The sequence below is a fragment of the Erinaceus europaeus genome, chromosome 16 (assembly GCF_950295315.1).
Source record: "Erinaceus europaeus chromosome 16, mEriEur2.1, whole genome shotgun sequence".
Lineage (NCBI taxonomy): Eukaryota > Metazoa > Chordata > Mammalia > Eulipotyphla > Erinaceidae > Erinaceus > Erinaceus europaeus.
Window position 1 is genome coordinate 61,005,162 of NC_080177.1, and position 21,165 is coordinate 61,026,326.

At 38.9% G+C, this 21,165-nt stretch overlaps 1 protein-coding gene across 1 annotated transcript; it reads left to right on the forward strand.

The window, feature by feature from the left end:
- The first annotated feature begins 18,388 nt into the window (after positions 1–18,388).
- GPR33 (G protein-coupled receptor 33) lies at positions 18,389–19,411 on the forward strand. The gene has a single exon (XM_007516829.1). The coding sequence runs from the start codon at positions 18,389–18,391 to the stop codon at positions 19,409–19,411; it is 1,023 nt and encodes a 340-aa protein (XP_007516891.1).
- Positions 19,412–21,165: the final 1,754 nt, after the last annotated feature.

Sequence of the window (21,165 nt, forward strand, 5' to 3'; positions counted from 1 at the left end):
TTCTCCAGACTATTCTCCAAATCTTTATTTATTTATTGGATAGACACAGCCAGAAATTGAGAAGGGGAAGAGGGTGATAGAGGAGAGAGACAGAGAGACACCTGCAGCACTGCTTTACCATTCATGAAGTTTTCCCCCTGCAGATGGGGACCAGGGACTTGAACCTGGGTCCTTGTGCACTGTAACATGTACGCTCAACCAGGTGGGCCACCACACAACCCCTAGGCAATTTCTTTTTTTTGTTTGTTTTATTTTATTTTATTTTTTATTAGCAATTTAACATTGGTTTACAAAATTACATGTCAACAAGGATGTAATTCCACACCATTTTCACCACCAGAGTTGTGAATCCCCAATCCCTCCATTGCAAACCACCGCAGTTCTCCCAAGGTTGCAGACATGGGCTAAACAGCATCACTTCAACAATCTGTCTACATTTGTACATAATTGCCCCCTTTTTCTTCCAGGTCCAATCCTTTCTTCTCCAAACCTCACATAACCCTGTTACTACATTCATATATCTCTCCCCTTTTAGTCCTCCTCTCTAGGACCTGATGGAGCTGGAGTTCAGAGCCCTTTTATCCTCTTCCTCCTATTACTTCTCCCCCACTGGGAGTATGGATCAAAGTTGTTTTTGGGGTGCAGAAGGTAGGAGTTCTGGCTTCCGTACTTGCTCCTATGCTGGATTTGGGTGTTGACAAGTCAATCCATACCCTCAGTATTAGTCAATTTCTTTGGGCACAGTAAGTCATAAAAATTTAAGGGGCCCAAGTCTAACAGATTGTGAGTATGCATTTCTAAAGATACCAAGATTGCATTTTTGAAAAGGCTACACATATATTTAATAGAAATCTATGTCTAGTACTTGAGGAGGTGGCTCAGTAATAAAGTAAAAATCAGTATCTGATTCCTAGTATCACATATGCCACAGCAGATCTCTGGTTTCTCTCTGTATGTCTCTCAAAAAATAAATAAATCTACTTCTAGTTTATTTTTTTATTTTATTATTTATTTATTTTTACCAGAACACTTATCAGCTCAGGCTTATGGTGGTGTGGTAATTGAACCTGGAACTTCTGGACCCTCAGGCATAAAGTCTCGTTACATAACCATTATGCTATCTAGCCCCCACAAACACAAAAAGAAAGTCTACTTTTTTAAAGGAAGAAAAGTATAAGGGCAGGTGGGGCAGGTGGTGGTACATCTATTTGAGTGTACATGTCACAGTACTCAGGGACTCAGGTTTAAGCCCTGGACCCCCAACCCCCACCTGTAAGGAGGAAAGCTTTGCAAATGGGGAAGCAGTGCTGAAGGTGTCTCTTTCTTATCCCTTTATTTAAATTTTTATATTTATTTATTTTCCCTTTTGTTGCCCTTTTTATTTATAAAAAGGAAACACTGACAAAAATCATAAGATAAGAGGGGGACAGCTCCACACAATTCCCACCACCAGAACTCCGTATCCCATCCTGATAGCTTTCCTATTCTTTATCCTTCTGGGAGTATGGACCCAGGGTCATTATGGGGTGCAGAAGGTGGAAGGTCTGGCTTCTGTAATCGCCTCCCCGCTGAATAGGGGCATTGGTAGGTTTATCCATACTCCCAGCCTGTCTCTCTCAATCCCTAGTGGGGTGGGTTTCTGGGGAAGTGGGGCTCCAGGACAGATTGGTGGGATCATCTGCCCAGGAAAGTCTGGTTGGCATCATGTTAGCATCTGGAACCTGGTGGCTGAAAAAAGAGTCAACATTAGAGCCAAACAATTTGTTGACTAATCATGAACCTAAGGGCTGGAGAAGTTCTTATGAAGAGTTGGGGGGGGGGGTGTCTCTGTTTTGTAGATAGTTAGTAGACCTATTTTAGTTATATTCCAAAGGGCCCATGACTATACTAAATTTTTTTTTTTCCTGAGCCTGAAGTCTGATATGCAGGTGGGCCTAAGTTATTGTCTGGGGAGATAATGTCATGGCTAGAAAAAAGACCAGAAAGCTGGATCAGGAAAGAGTAGCTACCAAATTGGGAAAGGTATATAAATATTACTGACTGTAAACCCCATCGATTTGATCCGATCCGGGGCCCATATTCAGCTTAGAAGCCTATGTGACCTCTGCATCCCTGTAGATCTGAGCTCATATTCTGTGGTCATGAGTAGGAACATTCCAAGCTGCCTCAATTTCAGGACCCATCTTCCTCAGGTGGAACATAGAGTATATTATCCAGCCTCCCTTCGGAGGATGGAACACTCTCTATTGTTGATCCACATTGAGGGCAAGGTCTTATGGGGGGTCCACAAAGGGGTCCATTGTGTTATTCCTGATAGAGATGACCAGTAATAATGGAGAGAGGAATCTATTTGAGATCTAGGCCCTTCATGTCTGTTTGGGAATCTCAGGACTCCCCAACTAGGGCCCTAGCTGATGGGGTGTCTCTCTCCCTTTCTATCCTCCCTGCCCTCTCCATTTCTGGCTGTCTCTATACAATAAATAAAGATAATTTTTTAAAAATGTATGAGGGGCAGGTGACAGCAACTTTGTCAGTTCTAGACACTGATGTATCTGATACTCATTTCTGTAATGGAAACTGACTACTCTTCCAGAAAACAATCTACTCCATAGCCACCTCAATCTGAATATGAGCAAAAGTGAATTCATCAGCTCTTTCTGCACAAACTATTCTCTCTATTTTATTGCTCTTTTTCTAAATGAACTGTTTCACTTTCCAACCAGATACAGAAGCCAGAAATTTAGAAGTCAATCCTTTCCTCTCCTTCACCCTTAGATTCATCAGCTCTCCACTGAAAAGCTTCTAAACTTATTACTTTTGCTCTATCTACACAACACATATACTGGACAGACCACCATCCTTTTCACAGTAGTCTCCCAGCATCTCTTCTATTGTGTTTCTCTCTAATCCATCCTACATGCTAGTTTCACAAACAGCATCATAGCTTTACTGAGTTACTTGTAAAGCCATCTATTGAACCCCTAGGCCCACACTACCTCAGAATGTGACAGAATTTGAAAATAGGGCCCTTCCAGAGATAACTAAGTTAAAACAAGGTTGCTGTGGTGGGCCCTAACCCAATGTGACTGATATCCTTACAAAAAGAGGAAATTTGGGCAAAGTCACACAGGGACATGCACACATAGTGTATATGAAGGGTCAGCAAAAGGGAGAGGGCTATTAGTCCTTCCAGAACCTTGATCTTGAACTTATTTATTATCATAAAGCCTCCAGATATGTGAAAATTTTCTTTCTTCCTTCCTTTCTTTCTCTCGCTTTTTTTTTTCTTTCCTCCAGGGTTATCTCTGGGGCTCAGTGCTGGCACTACAAATCCAATACTCCTGTGTTCATTTCAATTTTTTTTTTTTTTGGACAGGACAGAAAGAAATTGAGAGGGGAAGGGAATACAGAGAAGGGAGAGAAGGATAGACACCTGCAGACCTGCTTCACTGCTTATGGAGCAAACCCCCCCCCTGCATGTGGGGAGCTGGGGACTCAAACAGGGACCCATGAGCCGGTCCTTGAACTTCGTACTTTTTTTTTAACTTTATACTTTGTAAACTTAGTCAATGCATCACCTCCCCGGCCCCAGAAAGTAAATTTCTGTTAAGTCAGCCTTTTATTTAAATAGCCTTGGAGGATGGACAACATACTGTATGCTACACATGAGGAAGATGGCTCCTGAAATTGGGGCAGATTGGAATGTTCCTACTCATGACCACAGAATGTGAGCTCAGATCTACAGGGATGCAGAGGTCACATAGACTCCTAAGCTGAATATGCGCCCCAGATCAGATCAAATCTATGGGGTTTACAGTCAAAATATTTATACACCTTTCCCATATTTGGGAGCTACTCTCTTCCCTGATCCAGCTTTCTGGTCCTTTTTCCAGCCATGACATCATCTCCTCAGACAATAACTAGGATCCACCTGCATATCAGATTTTAGGCTGAGGGGAGAAAAGAAAAAGAAAAAAAAAACTAGTATAGCCACAGTCCCTTTGGAATATAACTAAAATATGCCTACTAGCTATCTACAAAATGGAGGACTCCCCCCAACTCTTCATCTGCACTATGCCAGCCTTTAGGTTCATGACTGGTCAACAATTTGTTTGGCTTTGTATGTTAACTCTCTTTTCAACCACCAGATTCCAGATGACAGCATGATACTGACCAGACTTCCCTGGACAGACAGCCCCACCAATGTGTCCTGCAGCTCTGCTTTCCCAGAGCCCTACCCCACTAGGGAAAGAGAGAGGCAGGCTGGGCGTATGGATCGACCTGTCAATGCCCATGTTCAGCAGGGAAGCAATTACAGAAGCCAGACCTTCCACCTTCTGCATCTCACAATGACCTTTGGGTCCATACTCCCAGAGGGTTAAAGAATAGGAAAGCTGGGAGTCGGCGGTAGCGCAGCAATTTAAGTGCACGTGGCGCAAAGCTCAAGGAAAAGTGTAAGGATCCTGGTTCAAGCCCCCAGCTCCCCACGTGCAGGGGAGTCGCTTCACAAGCAGTGAAGCAGGTCTGCAGGTGTCTATCTTTCTCTCCCCCTCTCTGTCTTCCCCTCTTCTCTCCATTTCTCTCTGTCCTATCCAACAACGACAACAATAATAACTACAACAATAAAAAACAACAAGGGCAACAAAAGGGAATAAAGAAATAAATATTTTAAAAAAGAAAAAAATGATGAAAAGGAAAAAGAGTAGGAAAGCTATCGGGACGGGATGGGATACAGAGTTCTGGTGGTGGGAATTGTGTGAAGTTGTACCCCTCTTATCCTGTGGTTTAGTCAATGTTTCCTTTTTATAAATAAATAAATGTAGCCTTGCTGAAAACAGCCAATTTTTTGAAGCCCTGGAAAATTTATACATATAGTATCTTCCCCCAACATCACCACTCTAAGAATAAAATACAGTGTAATTAGCACAATCTACAAAACTTTAGATATTTTGTCCCTGTAAACATCTATTCCTTCCCTATCTCTCTGACTTCTGACCTTATTGAACATCTCTCTGTTTGCAAACACACTTGGACCTTTTCACAAGATATTTCCTTTGCTTTTCACAAGATATTTTCCAGTTGCCATTTCTCATTACCAACTAAACTAAGTCTCGGATTAAATGTCACTTGCTGAAGGAAGTCTTCATGACTCCTACAGCTCAGCACAGAACTTGATAACAAAAATGCCTGCAGTAAATACCAGTTGACAATGTGACTGATACTGTTTTACATACAATATATATAGATAACAACTGTTTAGGACTTGAGACATCAATTGGCTTAGAGAAACCACTGGAATCATATCATAAGTTGTCAAATATGCTTCACTCAAAAGACTATATTTTCATGGATGCCTACAGCTCTGAGGATCCTACACAAGAGATATAGTATAAAGGCGGAATGACTAACAATAGACCTCAAAATTCCTCTCTTAGACATTGCCCCATGCAAGCTCAGCCTATAATTTGTCTCTGTTGGAGAGCATCTGAAAGCACTTCCATAAAATGGTATGCAGAGATCAACTAGCCTAGCAAATGCTGCATATGGTGCTTTGAATTACAGTCAAGATCATCTGCAAAAATAATTCTTAGAATGTTAAAGGGGGTATTTTAAAACTAGAAAAGTAGGAGGAGGAATACATATTTTCAAATAGAAATCTGAAGTGTTCCTCATGTTCTCATCATCACATTAAAGTGGGAGGTCATTAGCTGAGATTTGTTCCATTAGGAAGGGAACAAATGGAGCTCCAGTGGCGCAATAGGTTAGCGCGCGGTACTTATACAGGAAGGGAAAAAACACATTCAGGGTGCCAGAAGTGAAGAACTTCACAAAGAGGAAAGTTAACTTTCTGCTCTCAGGAGCAGCTCAAGTTTTTCTTTCCTCTATGGTCTCCTGGTCTTCTAGGTCTTGGACCAGCATAATATATATTTTCTTTCTCTAAAGAGCCTCAACATTTTACTGTCTCCCATCAGAGAAAAATCTTATCAGTGCATTCAACTCTACTCACTTCCTCTTCTGATATTTTATTTCCTTGGAAACCCTCAGGCCCAAATGTTTGACAGTCTACTTCTGCTTCTACATGTAATCCACAAGTAATATAACAACAGAGCAAGTTGCTCAGAATTTAATATGTCCACAAATAGCAGTTTCCTCCTTCTCAAAAGAAGAGAAGCACAAATGAGTGCTCCCTAGCTACAATCACACCATGAACAAACACAACAAAATTTATATGTCTCATTACTTCCACTAGAAATTCGAAAACTTCACCATGTTCCAACATCTTTCCTTTGTTTACTCTTAGAAAATTACCTAAGGTCTGCATTTTCAGGGAAATTAAATATGCAAAACCTTAACTCTTTTACTCCCAAAGTAAGTTTATCTCTCTGCTTGTGTTCCAAAAACAAGACCTTTCTCCCCAGATCTGAACTTGAACTCATGTCATTTCATAAACAATGGCAAGATCTAATTCCAAGCCTCACCTCCTACTCCTGCAGATACAACCTGCCGGCAGCTGTGGGGGATACCAGCCAGACATGGATATGGTGGCCTATATCCAACAAAGATAGGACAATCTGCTGAATAAGGCTGAATTCTTGTTTGCAGTGCTGTTATCATATTAAGGATGCTGCCACACAGGAGAATGTAAAACATAATTCATGGAATGACATTGAAAAGCCATAAGTCAAAAATGCCTATAAAAGGAGAGACCTAACTAGGAGAGCAACAGACAGGAGATAATAGAAGCTAAGAAGCCCCTCTTATCCTATGATTTTGTCAATGTTTCCTTTTTATAAATAAAAAATTAAAAAAGAAAGAAAGAAAAAAATTTTTAAAAGAAGGAGCTAAAAGAAGGGAAGTGAAATGGGGCAAGATGTGAGTTAGATCAAGGTCAATGTTCTTCCTCTTACCACACAATTGGTTTCTTTCTGTAATTTGAATCTCATTTAATGCAGCTACTTAAAGACGTTTCTTAGCCACTCTATCCAAGCAGTCACTTCGTTACTCCCCATGTTTTTTAATAATCCATATATTACTGCAGCACTAATATTCCTTTATTTGCTCGTCTGTTGTCCATCTCTCCCCATTAGAATGTCAGCTTCATGGAAACAAAGCTCCTCTCATTCACTCTATCTTCTGAAGCAAAAGTAGTGCTTAAAATGAAGTACATTCCTGATAACTATTAGACAAATATATTAAAGCTCAGGCATAGTCTTTGTTATTACATAATAGTTTTTATCTCTTTTGAGGTAATCTTGGTTTGTAAGACTATAAGTGTTTTAGAAGTATAATTTCACACTCTTCAAAATCTATCACCACATTTTATCCCTCACCAAAGCACAAACATTGCTCCATCCTGGACCCGCACCCACACTAATAACACAGTTCCCCCACCTAATTCCCCCTGAAAACCTCAGTTCTGCAGTTTGAGGTCATCATCTTGCCTTTATTTATTTTGTTTGTTTTCCTGTTTTATATTTATTTATTTTGATAGGACCGAGAAGTTGAGAGGGAAGGGGGGTAGAGAAGGAGAGAGAGACACCTTCAGCACTGCTTCACTGCTCCTGAGCTTACACACACACACACACACACACACACACACACACACACACACACACATACACAGGTGGGGAGTAGGGGCTTGATCCTGGGTCTATATGTATGGTAACATGTTCACTTAACCAGGTGTGTCACCATCCAGCACCCTTGCTTAATTTTTTTATTTCCTCAATATAATAGAAAGAGGGTATACAGTATTTTCCTTTTCTATACATTCCTTTAGGTCTGGCAAGATAACTTATCTGGATACTATATATGCTTTGTCATGTGCCCAGCCCAGTTTCAAGCTTAACACTTATTCATTAAAGGAAGCTTTGATGCTACAGCACCTTTTACTCTCTTTCTTTTTCTGTGTTTATATTTGAAAAAGTCAGTCTAGAGTAGTGAAACAAGAAGAACAACAGATATTTCTTTTTTTTCAATTTCTTTATTGGGGTATTAATGTTTTATAGTTGACAGTAAATACAACAGTTTGTACATGCATAATATTTCTCAGTTTTCCCACACAACAATACAACCCCCACTAGGTCCTCTACCATCCAACAAATATTTCTTAGTGGTAGTGATTTCCTTTAACTGTTGCTTGTCTGAAAAGGTCTCCTTCACCACTACTTCAAACCTAATTGGTAACCCAGCTGGATAGAGTATTCTTGGGTGGATATTTTCTTCATTCAAATTTTTGAATATACGTTGCCAGTTCTTTCTAGACTTTAGTATCTGTTGAGATAGCAGATGATAGTCTCTTGGCACCTACCTTTATAAGTAGGTGACACTATATTACAGTGTGCAAGGACCTGGATTCAAGCCTCCTGTCCTCATCTTCAGGGGAAAACTTCATAAGTGGTTAAGCAATGCTATTGATGTTTCTATCTCTCTATTTCCCTCTTCCCTTTCAAATTCTCTCTGTCAAATAAATAAATAATAAGTACTTTTTTTAAACAAGTAGGTAAAAAAATAAAAATAACCCAATAAAAAAGTGAGCCAAAGAACTAAAGCATTTTCTAAAGAAATATACATAGTCCACAGAAACATGAAGAAATGCTCCCTTTCAGTTATCACTAGAGAAATGCAAGTTAAAAACTACACTGAGCATCTTCTGCATCCCACAATGACCTTGGGTCCATACTCCCAGAGGGATAAAGAATAGGAAAACTATCAGGGGAGGTGATGGGATACGGAGATCTGATGGTGGGAATTGAGTGGAGTTGTACCCCTCTTATCCTATGGTTTTGTTAATGTCTCTTTTTTTAAATAAATAAAAAAATAAAATAAAAAACTACACTGAGATAGAGGGCTGGGTGGTAGTACACCAGGTAAAGAGCAAATAGTGCGAAGTGCAAGAACCCACACAAGGATTCTGGATGGGCCCCCAGCTCCCCACATGCTGGGGGGTGTCGCTTTGCAAGCAGTGAAGAAGATCTGCAGGTGTCTTTCTCTCCCCCTCTTTGTCTTCCCCTCCTGTCTCAATTTCTCTCTGTCCTATCCAACAACAATAGCAGCAGCAACAACAGTGGATTAACAGTGCAAAATGGAACTAGGTAGTCCCATGTGTTCGGAAAGGTCTCATCAGATTTCTGAAGTTGGAAGATTGACATCTCTCTTTTTTTCAGATGGAGTAATCAGTACCATAGCACTGAAGTTCCCACTGGTCCACAGGTCTTCTGGTCTACCAGAGAATCAAACCTAAGCTGTATTCATGGGAAAACAGGAATCCTCCCGGGTGCGCTATCTTGTTGGAACTATATCTCTGGTTTCCTTCTTTTTCTTTCTATTATTTAAATACAGGCAGAGAGAGAGAGAGAGAGAGAGAGAGAGAGAGAGAAGACACAACAGCAAAGCTTCCTTCCAAAAGCAAAGTACACTATTCAAATGAAGTATTTTGACTGTCCTTTTTCTTTTTCTTTTCTTCCTTTAACCAGAGCACTGTTCAGCTTTGACATACAATACATCCAAAGTGCTAGGGTTGAATATGGGGTCTTGGAGCCTAGCATGAAAGTCATTTTGCATAACCATTATGCTTTCTCCTTGACCTTCTCTGAGTTCTCTTGATATTATGGATTCTTTAATGTTTTATCTAATTGTCTCTGAATTTGCTAAAGTTGTCTCCCATCAAGCTTTTCATTTCAGTGAACATTCTTAGAACTACAGCTTTGAAGTCTTGAAGAAAGTTTATATAGCTTTGGTGAATTTTTCTCAAGGGATTTATCTCAAGTTGCTATGCTGCTTCAGCATTGCAGATGATTTCATTTATGCTCCTATCAATGCTTGATTCTCCAAGGGAACTAGGGCCAGGGTCTGTGTTTGAACAGCCTTAGGCAATGACCAAGGTTCACAGTCACAAAAATGCCTGGCTCAGACTATAGCACCAAGTTTGGGGAAAAAAAACAGATGTTTGAGATTCCAGGTACACTGCAGAGTATGGGAGAACAGGCTCTGATAGGAAAGGACAGTAAATAGAGTTCTTCTCTGCTGCTCTAACCCCAGAGTTCCTTACTATGGTCATTTCCCCTTTCTGCCTATCTCAGAGACTGAATTCCAATGTAGCTGCAGTCAAACTGCTATGAAAGACTGCCCTGAAATCCCCCCAGGCATTTATAACTTTTCTTTTAAGGAAAAAGAAATTATTAAGTTGTGTGCACAAAGTTGTAATTGAGGTGAAGCCAGTTAGGTAGGGGGAGTTGAGCAGATAGAACAGGGCTGGGCTATAATGGTTAAGGAAACAGGCAGGGCAGGGGTTAAAGAACAAGAAAGATTCCTCAACCCACAATGACCTTGGGTCCATACTCCCAGAAGGATAAAGAATGGGAAAACTATCAGGAGAGGAGATGGGATACAGAGATCTGGTGGTGGGAATTGTGTGGAGTTGTACCCCTCTTATCCTATGGTTTTGTTAATGCCTCCTTTTTTAAATAAATAAATTTTTAAAAAAAGAACAAGAAAGAATGAGAGAAAGAAAGGAAGGAAGAAAGAGAGAAAGAAAGGGACAAAGAAAGAGAGAAAGAAAGAAAGAAAGAGAGAGGAAGGAGGAAAAGAAAGAAGGAAGGAAGGAAGATGGGAGGGAGGGAAGGAAGGAAGAAAAAAAGAAAGGAAGAAAGAAAGGAAGGAAGGAAGGAAGGAAGGAAGGAAGGAAGGAAGGAAGAAAGAAAAGGAAAGGAAAGGAAAGGAAAGGAAAGGAAAGGAAAGGAAAGGAAAGGAAAGGAAAGGAAAGGAAAGGAAAGGAAAGGAGGGAGGAAAGAAAGAAAGAAAGAGAGGAGAGAGAGGACAGCTGGTGGTGCACCTGGTTGAGTGCACACATTATAATGTGCAAAGATACAGGTTCAAGCCCCCAGTCCCCACCTGCAGTGAGGGAAGCTTCACAAGTGGTGAAGCAGTGCTGCAGGTGTCTCTCTGTCTCTTCCCTCTCTAGCTCCCCTGACCTCTCAATTTCTGTCTATCTCTATCCAATAATAAATAAATGAAATAAATAATATTATAAAAAAGAAATGTGTTCCAGCCCACTGAGCTTGATGGTTTTCTCTGCTACAACTTATAATAATATATGTCATCATTTATTTAAAGTTACCATGTGTCAATTGCAATACTAAAGTCCTTACCAATAGCATCTTAATCAATCCTCAAAAGAACACTTAAGAGATACTAAAGGGGGATTCAAGTGGTAGCGCAGCAGGTTAAGCACATGTGGCGCAAAGTGCAAGGACCAATTGTAAGGATCTTGGTTCTAGCCCCCGGCTCCCCACCTGCAGGGGAGTTGCTTCACAGGCGGTGAAGCAGGTCTGCAGGTGTCTATCTTTCTCTCCCCCTCTCTGTCTTCCCCTCCTCTTGCCATTTTTCTGTCCTATCTAACAACGATGACATCAACAACAACAATAATAACTATAACAACAATAAAAAACAATGGCAACAAAAGGAAAAATAAATAAATAATTTTTTTTAAAAAGAGAGAGATACTGAAGGGATGGTTCACCAGATGGAAAACACATTTTAACTTGTGCAAGGACTTGAGTTAGAGCTTCTAGACACCACATGTGAGCACCTGTTTAGTGAAAGCTTCAAGTGGTAGAGTGATGATGGTATGGTGTCTCTCCTGGTTTCTGCCTCTCTCTATCTTAAAAATAATAATAATAAGGGATTTATGTGTTTTTATATTTACAAAAGAAGAACTGAGACTCAGAAAATTTATATATTTAGATATATAAATTAAAAAAAAAACCAGTGCATCAGTACTTAGCATACATTCTTTATGCCCCAACTCTTTCAAAAATAAATAATGAAATCCATGCTAAGTTCTCAGTTGTCTATCTTAGTCTCTTTATAGAGTCAAGAATTGTTAATAGATACAATTAACTTCTTGGAGTTGAGAAAGAAGAACAGAAAGAGAAACACAAAGCAGAATTTGACTGAGTTTGGAATATTGCACCAAAGTAAAAAACTAGAGGGAGAGTAGATTTTTAGCTTCACTATTAGGGTATGAGCATAGGGACACAAGACCTTTGGTGGCAGGATGGTGTTAATATACACTCCTCTCTTTTCCTAGTGGGGCAGGGCTCCCGGAAGGCAGGATTCGAGGACACATTGGTGAGGTTGTCTGCCCAGGGAAGAGAGAGACAGGCTGGGAGTATGGATTGACCTACCAACACCCATGTTCAGCAGAGAAGCAATTATAGAAGCCAGACCCACCTTATGTATCCCAAATGATCCTGGGTCCATGCTCCCAGAGGGATAAAAAATAGAAAAGCTTTTAAGGGAAGGGATGGGATATAGAGTTCTGGGGGTAGGAATTGTGTGGAACTGTACCAATCTTATCCTATGGTCTTGTCAATACTTCCATTTTATAAATAAATTATATATATATATTCCTATTAACTTATGGTCTTATAAATCACTATTTAATTAATAGGAGAGGGGTAAAATCAATTGAATGTCTTGAGCTTTTTAATGCATAGACTTAAGTTCTGAATATATATTCCTTCAATCTAGGTACTTAAGGTTTCAAATGAGTAGACTGCTTGAATTTTAACACTGGGATTAAATTGTTAATGCATTTCTAATAATGCCTTTTAAAAAACATATTAAATCACCTATAGTATTAGACTAAGGAGACCAGAAGTAAACAGTTTTAAGACATAGTTATTTTTAAATAGCATTAAATAACATAAATCATGGTAAGGTCTTATATAGTACAGCAAATCCTAATCATGGGATTTTTCAAAGTAAACCAATTCCCAAAAAACTAGGTTATAATAATAATTACCTCTTGCCTTCTTAAACTCTTAAGACAGCAAGGTAACTTTCTCATTCTATGTAAAATTCTTATTTCCCCCAGTACTGGAACCTCTGGGAGTTTGCTCATTTTCCTTCATGCTTCTCTTGATATATTTGATACAGCATCTGCTAATCTCAACCAAATCAATGCAGCCAGAGTCACCTCAATATGTTTCATTTTCGACTGTATCCAGAAACGCCAAGCCTAGCATGTCAACCTGCTCCAATACTCTGGTGAAACCTTTCCTAGTTTATAGCACTCCTTAGTTCCATTTTGGGTCTTCACTTCCTAACAAAGTTTCAAAAACCTAGATATAGACTAGAGTGCATGAGACAGGGCACATGTGCACATGTATCCATAAATTGGAGGAAAATATATGCCTTGAAGTAAAAATGCACAATAGTCTGCAGTGACTCAATAAGTGCAGCAAGCAAGTAAAAATACCTAAAAGAGAAAACATGAAGTACTTAATCAAATATTTTCTACTTAGACCTAGATACCATCCTCACTTATTGCCTATTTCACTTCCCTCAATCACTCTAACACTTTATCTAACCTTGTCAGATAAAGTAAGGACTACAAAATTTGGATATGAGCAAGAGACCAGCACACTTTAATGATGGCCCTTTTGGTCACTACCACTCTCCATATGGAGACTGGGCCAACATACTCTGTTGCTCAAGGAAGACTGGTCCTGAAATGAGTGCAGACTAGAATGTTCCTAGCTGTGACCATGGAATGTGAGCTCAGACCAACAAGGATGCAGAGGTTACACAGGCTCCAGTGCTAAATATGAATATGTATGGGCCCTAGGTCAGATGGATGGAGTTTACAGTTAATGGTATTTATATACTTTTCCCATATTTGGGAGCTACTCTCTACCCTGATCTAGCTTTCTAGTCCTATCCTCAACTCTGACACCATCTTCCCAGACTATACTACTAACCCACCTGCATATTAGCTGTCAGACTCAGGTAAAAATTATTAAAGTCACGTGTCACTTGGAATATATCGAAAATAGACCTCTCAGCTCCTTCCAAAATAAAGACTCCAAATTTCAGCAGTTATACTCTTACTTTTAGGTTCCTGATTATTAAATAATTTGTTCTGCTTTATATCTTTTTTTTTTTTTGCCTCCAGGGTTATTGTTGGGGCTCTATGCCTGCACCACGAATCCACTGTTCCTGGAGGCTAATTTTCCCCTTTTGTTGCCCTTGTTTTTATCATTATTGTGGTTATTATTGTTGTTGTTACTGTCATTGTTGTTGGATAGGCCATAGAGAAATGGAGAGAGGCGGGAGAGACAGAGATGGGGAGAGAAAGACAGGTACCTGCAGACCTACTTCACCGCCTGTGAAGTGACCCCCCCCTGCAGGTGGGGAGCCAGGGCGCTCAACAGGGATCTGTACGCAGGTTCTTGCACTTTGCGCCACCTGCGCTTAACCTGCTGTGCTATCACCCGACCCCATCTGTTTTATATCTTAATGCTTTTCAGCCATCAAGTTGTAGATGCTACCATGACACCAACTTGAATTTCCTGGACAGCCAATGTGTGCTGGAACCCCACCTCCCCAGAGCCCTGCCCCACTAGGGAAAGATAGAAACTGCCTGGGGGTATGGATCTAACTGTCAACGCCCATGTCCAGCAGAGAAGCAATTACACAAGCCATACTTTCCACCTTCTGTACCCCATAAAGTTCTTTGTTCATATTCCCAGAAGGATAACGAATAGAGAGACTTCCAATGGAGGAGAGAGGATATGGAACTCTGGTGGTGGGAATTGTATGGAATTATACCCTTCTTATCCCACAGTCTTGCCAGTCATTATTAAATCACTAATAAAAATATGTATATATTTAAAAATAATAAAATAGGGAGTCGGGCGGTAGCACAGCGGGTTAAGCGCACGTGGCGCAAAGCGCAAGGACCAGTTAGGATCCCGGTTTAAATCCCCGGCTCTCCACCTGCAGGGGAGTCACTTCACAGGTGGTGAAGCAAGTCTGCAGGTGTCTCTCTGTCTCCCAACAATTGTAAAAATACAGATTATTCTGTCTGTCAATCTACATCTTTCCTCTCTATCTCCCTCTTCTCACTCAGTTTCTCTGTCTCTATCCAATAACAAATAAAAAAAATTTTTTAAACATAATAAAATTAATTGAAAACAACTTCTTGGGCTCCACAGGTCTGAAAATTGCATACACATGTGAGTTTCTAGGCTTTTAAGTTTTTGATAAGCAATATCACCTGTTCAGTATATATTTCATACTGTGAGTGTATCTAAATAACATGAAATCTGTTCCCATTTTCTTGAAGTCACCTGTCAATAGGAAATTTGAAAAGTGAAGTAAGGACCTATCACAAAGCCACAGAAGAGTCACTTCCTTAAACACAGTGTTCTGCATGTTTTCCAACAGAGTTAGTAATATTGGTTTAATTACCTATTTATAAAATAACAGTAAACTAATAAGAGGATGTCTAAGGAAACTTTGTGAATGTATTAAATTTTAGACTAATAATATAACCAGCCTTGGGAAGTGGGAAGTACAAGCTCTAGTCCTTAACATAATTGTTATTTATTAATTTTGCTAATTGTAGAATTTAGAAATACAGAGAAGCATTGGAGAAGAGAAAGAACTTGGTCCAATCTCCTTTTTAAAATTAATCAAATGGCATAGAACAATGAGAGGATCCTATGGCTCCTTTCTTGGTAAAAACCTATTGTGAATCACTTAATCTGTCTGTATTCAAGTTTTCTAGTCTTCAAAAGTAGTGGTCTTGGACCCAATAATAAGTCGCATTGCTCTCTTATTTATTTATTTATTTACTATTTTTGAGAGAGATGCAGAGAAAGACACAGAGAGAAACACCAGAGCACTGCACAGCTCTGGTTTATTGTGGAGCAGGGGATTGAACCTGGGACTTTGGAGCCCCAAGCATGAGAGACTCTTTGCATAACCATTATGCTATCTACCCCCCGCCCCGTATTGCTTTCAAGTCTGTGAAATAGCCCAAAGTTTACAAAAACCTTGCAACGAATTGCTAATAAGATGCAGCAGTATTTTGAAAAAGATTCCAAACTGAAATATTGATCAGTTTTAAGGTTAAAGTTCATATTTTCATACTGGTATAGAACTAAAAAATAATAATAATAAGCCTGTTTTTAATAAGGCTACAGTAGTATGAGAACTTTAAAATTATAAGACTAATACAGACAGGGAGTTGATTCCATAGATTCACCATTGAAGTCAGACTGTGGTTTTCAATGTATTTTCTTCGCTGGCAGTGCAGAGATGAAAGGAAAGGCAACAGAAAAGAATCCAGGACACTGAGGTCAGCACAGAGTCTGATCCTAAAATTAGAATTAGAGAGGCCAACAGAAAATGCAGGACTCAGTCAATTCATAAATGTATTGCCTGTTCTGTAGGATTTTCTTTTAATGAGATTGCCTTCTAGGATGTGAGAAGCAGCTCTATGTTTTTTCCAACCATTCCCAACAATTGTACAAATACAGATGATTCTGTCTGTCAATCTTCATCTTTCCAAACTAAATATTTGACCTTGTCCTCATACATTTTGTTTTAATGTGAAACTCAGTGTTTAAGTTTTTCTTTCCAGTCATTTTCTGCCATAAGAGGTGGTATCTCATTTCCAGATTCTAGGTTTCTTGTTTTTTTTTTTTCATACTTGATATTTACCATGTACCCAACACCAAGTAACCTATGTACCCAACACCAAGTATCCATGTGCTAATAAACACTGAGGCAGAATAGATACCTGGTGGGATGAAAGCACATGAGGAGGTAATTTTAGGTCAATGCCTTATCAGTAAAATGAGTTTATTAATCATAAATGTAGAATAATATTATTGGTTATTTTTAAAAATCATTTTTTAAATTTATTATTGGATAGAGACAGAGAGAAGTTGAGAGAGGAGGGGAGATAGAGAGGAAGAGGAGACAGAAAGACACCTGCAGCCCTGTTTCACCGCTTGTGAAGTGTCCCACCTGCAGGTTATTGGTTATTTTTAATGTCTCTTTAAAATGGAGAAATAATTTGAAGAAGTACTATCTACCTCCATATCTAATGCAATATATTTCACAGAAAAAGGAACTAGAAGTGAGTACGGCCTCACTGACTATTTAGATAGTAGACTCAAGGCTGAAGGATGAAATGAAGACAAAAGCATTGATGATTTTTTGTCTCTTTCCCTAAATATAAGGCTGCTGATATGAAGTCCCTCTACCCTTCCCAAAACCATCTGGCATGAAGATAAAAATCCAAGGTAAGATTCCCTGGCTCAGAAGCTTTATCTTAATTCTGTCATGTCAACATTTTCTCTAAATTTACTCCAAATCAATTTCTCCAGGTTCAGATGATGCCCTCCTTCATAATAATTATGTGTCCTAAAGCAGGTGGGTCTTTCTTGTGTCAAAGGTATCATAAGGTTGCCAAACAATTCTGAATCTGAGAGTGCTCCAGAAAACAGACATTTAGAGACTTTCTCCGGATTCTATTATTTCACCACTGCTATATCTCCATTCTATGTCTAGAACTTGGATTTTTTACTACTGAAACAGACTACAACATTTTTTTCCTTGGAAGAGAGAACCATTTTTTCAACTATAGAGGGAAAAAATGTGTAACTCAATAAGAAAGTGGAATTAATTTGTGGAATTTTTTTTCCCTGTTTATTTGTTTTACAATTAACCTTCCAGTCCAAGTTTTTTTATTTTATACTTATTTATTTATGTATTTATATGTGTAATATACCACTATTTAGTTCTAGCTTATAGTGATACCAAGGATTGAGCCTGGCACCTTGGAGCCTGAGGCTTTATTTATTTATTTACTTACTTATTTTGAATAACAACTATGTTATCTTCCTAATTCTACACTTTTGCAAGGAAAAGAAAGAAGAGAGAGAAGGAGACCCCAAAGTACTCCTCCTCTATCCATGGATGATTCTGAAGACATCTCTCCAAGTTCTTTCTGTTAATGTGTGGTACTAGACAATTAGGGAAAAAACACCATTTACATTGTATAATCAGTTCATGGAATAAGTCAAATTATATAGCTCTGCATAATTAGTAATTTGTATTAATTGTTATTTTTTGCTATCCATTTTCATTAGCAACCATTAGAACCAAATCTTAGTTAAAAAAAAAAAAAAAACTGATCCTATATACCCCATTCAAGTTGTAACCATCAAGAAGGGTCAAACTTCTGGTTAATGTCTAAATAGAACATCTAACTAAACAGCTAACTAAATTACTTAGCAGAGCCAAAATACCTCAAGCTTTACTTTTCTTTCACACTAATTTTATTTTACCTGTAGTATTTACATTTTGGTGCCTACAAGGATCTTCTGATCTTAATTCCCTACATAAAATGAAAGTATGAGTCTTAGAAAAATGTTTGCATTATAAGACAGCAAAAATCTTTCCCATTTTAACAACATTGCCATTTCTACTATTACTGTGTAAAAAGTACTACAGTATTTTAATTTCTATATTTAATCTTTGCTTTTGATTTTGTTATTCTTTTTAACTTCTCTCTTCACAGGTGAATATGGATCTCATCAACGCTACTGATTACTGGCTTAATATCTCTACTTTAGTAGGAAATAGTACTCATTTTCCAGTTTCTGCCCCAAATATGGTAGTTGCTTTTTTATTGTTTATATCATTTATAATTGGTACTATCACCAATGGGCTCTATCTTTGGGTGCTAAAATTCAAGATGAAAAAGACCGTTAATACACATTTATTTTTTCATCTCATTCTTTCATATTTTATTTCAACATTGACTTTTCCATTTATGGCCGTCACCTTTCTTCAGGACAATCATTGGAGTTTTGGAATTGTCATGTGCAAGATCATTAACAGCACTTTGTCTATGGGCATGTATACCTCTGTTTTCTTACTCTCAGCCATAAGTGTGGATCGTTACATTCTGACTCTTCATCCAGTGTGGGCACAACTGAACCGAACACCACGCTGGGCTTCCAGTATCATCCTAGGAGTTTGGATCTCTGCCACTGTCCTCAGCATGCCTTATTTGGTTTTTAGAGAAACATATAAAGACCAAAAAGGAACCGTGACCTGTAAAAATAACTATGCTGTGTCTACTAACTGGGAAAGCAAGGTGATGCAAACACTACGGAAACAGATTCACATCGCCTGTTTCATCATTCGCTTCTTCTTGGGTTTCCTTCTGCCTTTCTTCATCATCACCTTTTGTTATGGAAAAGTAGCTAACAAGATGAAAGAAAGGGGACTGTCAAAATCCAATAAGCCCTTCAAAGTCATGATGGTTGCTATCATTTCTTTCTTTGTGTGTTGGATGCCCTACCATATATTCCAAGGATTACTGGTCACAAAGAATCAGTCATTATTATTACAGTTGACTTTGATACTTACAGTGATAAGCACATCTTTCAATACTGTCTTTTCTACCACACTCTACCTGTTTGCTGGGGAGAACTTCAAAAGAGTTTTCAAGAATTCCATTCTTTCTTTGTTTGAGTCAACATTCAGTGAGGATCTTTCTGTAGACAGGGTACAACACCTAAGTTCAGAAGCCTACATTTAAATTCTGGATTACAGAACAAACATGGATTCATGGTCAATTATACCATACAGTTATGCCTTGTGTTTTTGTATAAGATAGTCCTCTTATGTTGGTTTTCTGGTGGGGTGATCTCCAGGAGAAAGGTAACGGACCGGTTCTTTCTCGCTCACGCAAGGGATGACACAAAGTAAAGACAGCAGAGAGACCTGCAGTATGCTCAAATCTCAGATCTCAGATCTCAGATCAAAGGTCTCAGATCTCAGGTGTCAGATCTCAGGTCTCATTTATTAGCAGGTGGACATGAGTTAAATAGAAAAACAAACAAAGAACATTATTAAAATATGTCAGAAATTACAGGTTTCTTAAAGGTCAGCTTGCCCCTATGGTAGGGGGCTGGTATGACAAGAATTGATGCAGATACATAAAGGTCAAGCTAATTAGTCTCCTGATGCAGGCATTTAATTACCCAAAGGCCTTTGAGGGGAGGAGAGGGGTTGAACCAGTTAAGGCAAGATAGAGAGAAGATAAGCAAATTAAAGACATCAAAGGGAAGTGTTAGGAGTGTATGATAAGGTGTGTTCTCCTCTGTGATCAGAAGGTGAGGTGAACTTTGAATCTTAAAGTAGGCGGGCATGTAGCCTGCAGTTAATGGGGAGAAGTACTGAGGTTTCTGTGGGCTTGAGAGACTAACAAGGCAAGCTTAGTCTGGAAGACATTTTCCCTCTTGGCTCACCTCTATGACAAAAGAGACTTAGAAGCAGGGTGTCTATCCAGACCTCCATCCAAGGGTAGGAGAGCTCCCCTATGCTCTACCAAGCTATCACATAGTCCCACACTCCTATTAGCCTTACAGATAGATCAATAGCTATTAACAGCTGTAAGAAAGTAAGCCAACCCCACCTGCAGGAGGCTGCTTCACAAGCGGTGAAGGAGGTCTGCAGGTGTCTATCTTTCTCTCCTCCTCTCTCCATTTCTCTCTGTCCTGTCCAACAACAATAATAGCTATGACAACAATAACAAAAACAACTACAACAAGTGCAACAACAAGGGCAACAAAAATGGGAAAAATGGCCTCCTGGAGCAGTAGATTTGTAGTGTAGGCACCAAAGCCCCAGAGATAATCCTGGAGGGGAAAAAAAGAAAAAAAGAAAAGAAAGAAAGTAAGCCAACAGAATTTTCTACTGTGACAAATATATGTAACAAAATATTTGCCATTTCTCTACTTTTAAGTGTAGATTTCAGTGTCATTAACCATATTCACAATATTTTGCAACCATCACCACTATTTCCCAAATTTTGTATTATTCCAAAGAGAAACTCTGTGGAGTAACTTTCTGCCATTCCATATCCCACTAACATCCTAGGCCCTCATAATCTCTAATCTATTCTCTGTCACTATGAATTTATCTATTCTAGATCATATAATACGTCTCCCTTTTTGATTAGCTTATTTCACTTAGTATAATGTTTTCCAGGTTTATCCTTGACATGATATATATCAGGACTTCATTCTTTTTTATGCCTAAACAATACTGTATAGACATAACATATTGCATTCATTTATAGAAGAATATTTGGGTTGTATCTACATTTTGGCTATTGTGAATAATGCTATTATGTACACTGGCATAGAGTATCTACTTGAGTTCTTGCTCTCAATTATTTTTTAATTACTGGATCATATGATATTAATGTTTAACTTTTCAAAGAACTTCCACGCTTTTCCAGAGTAGCTGTACCATCCTACATTTCCACCAACAATGTACAAAAATTCT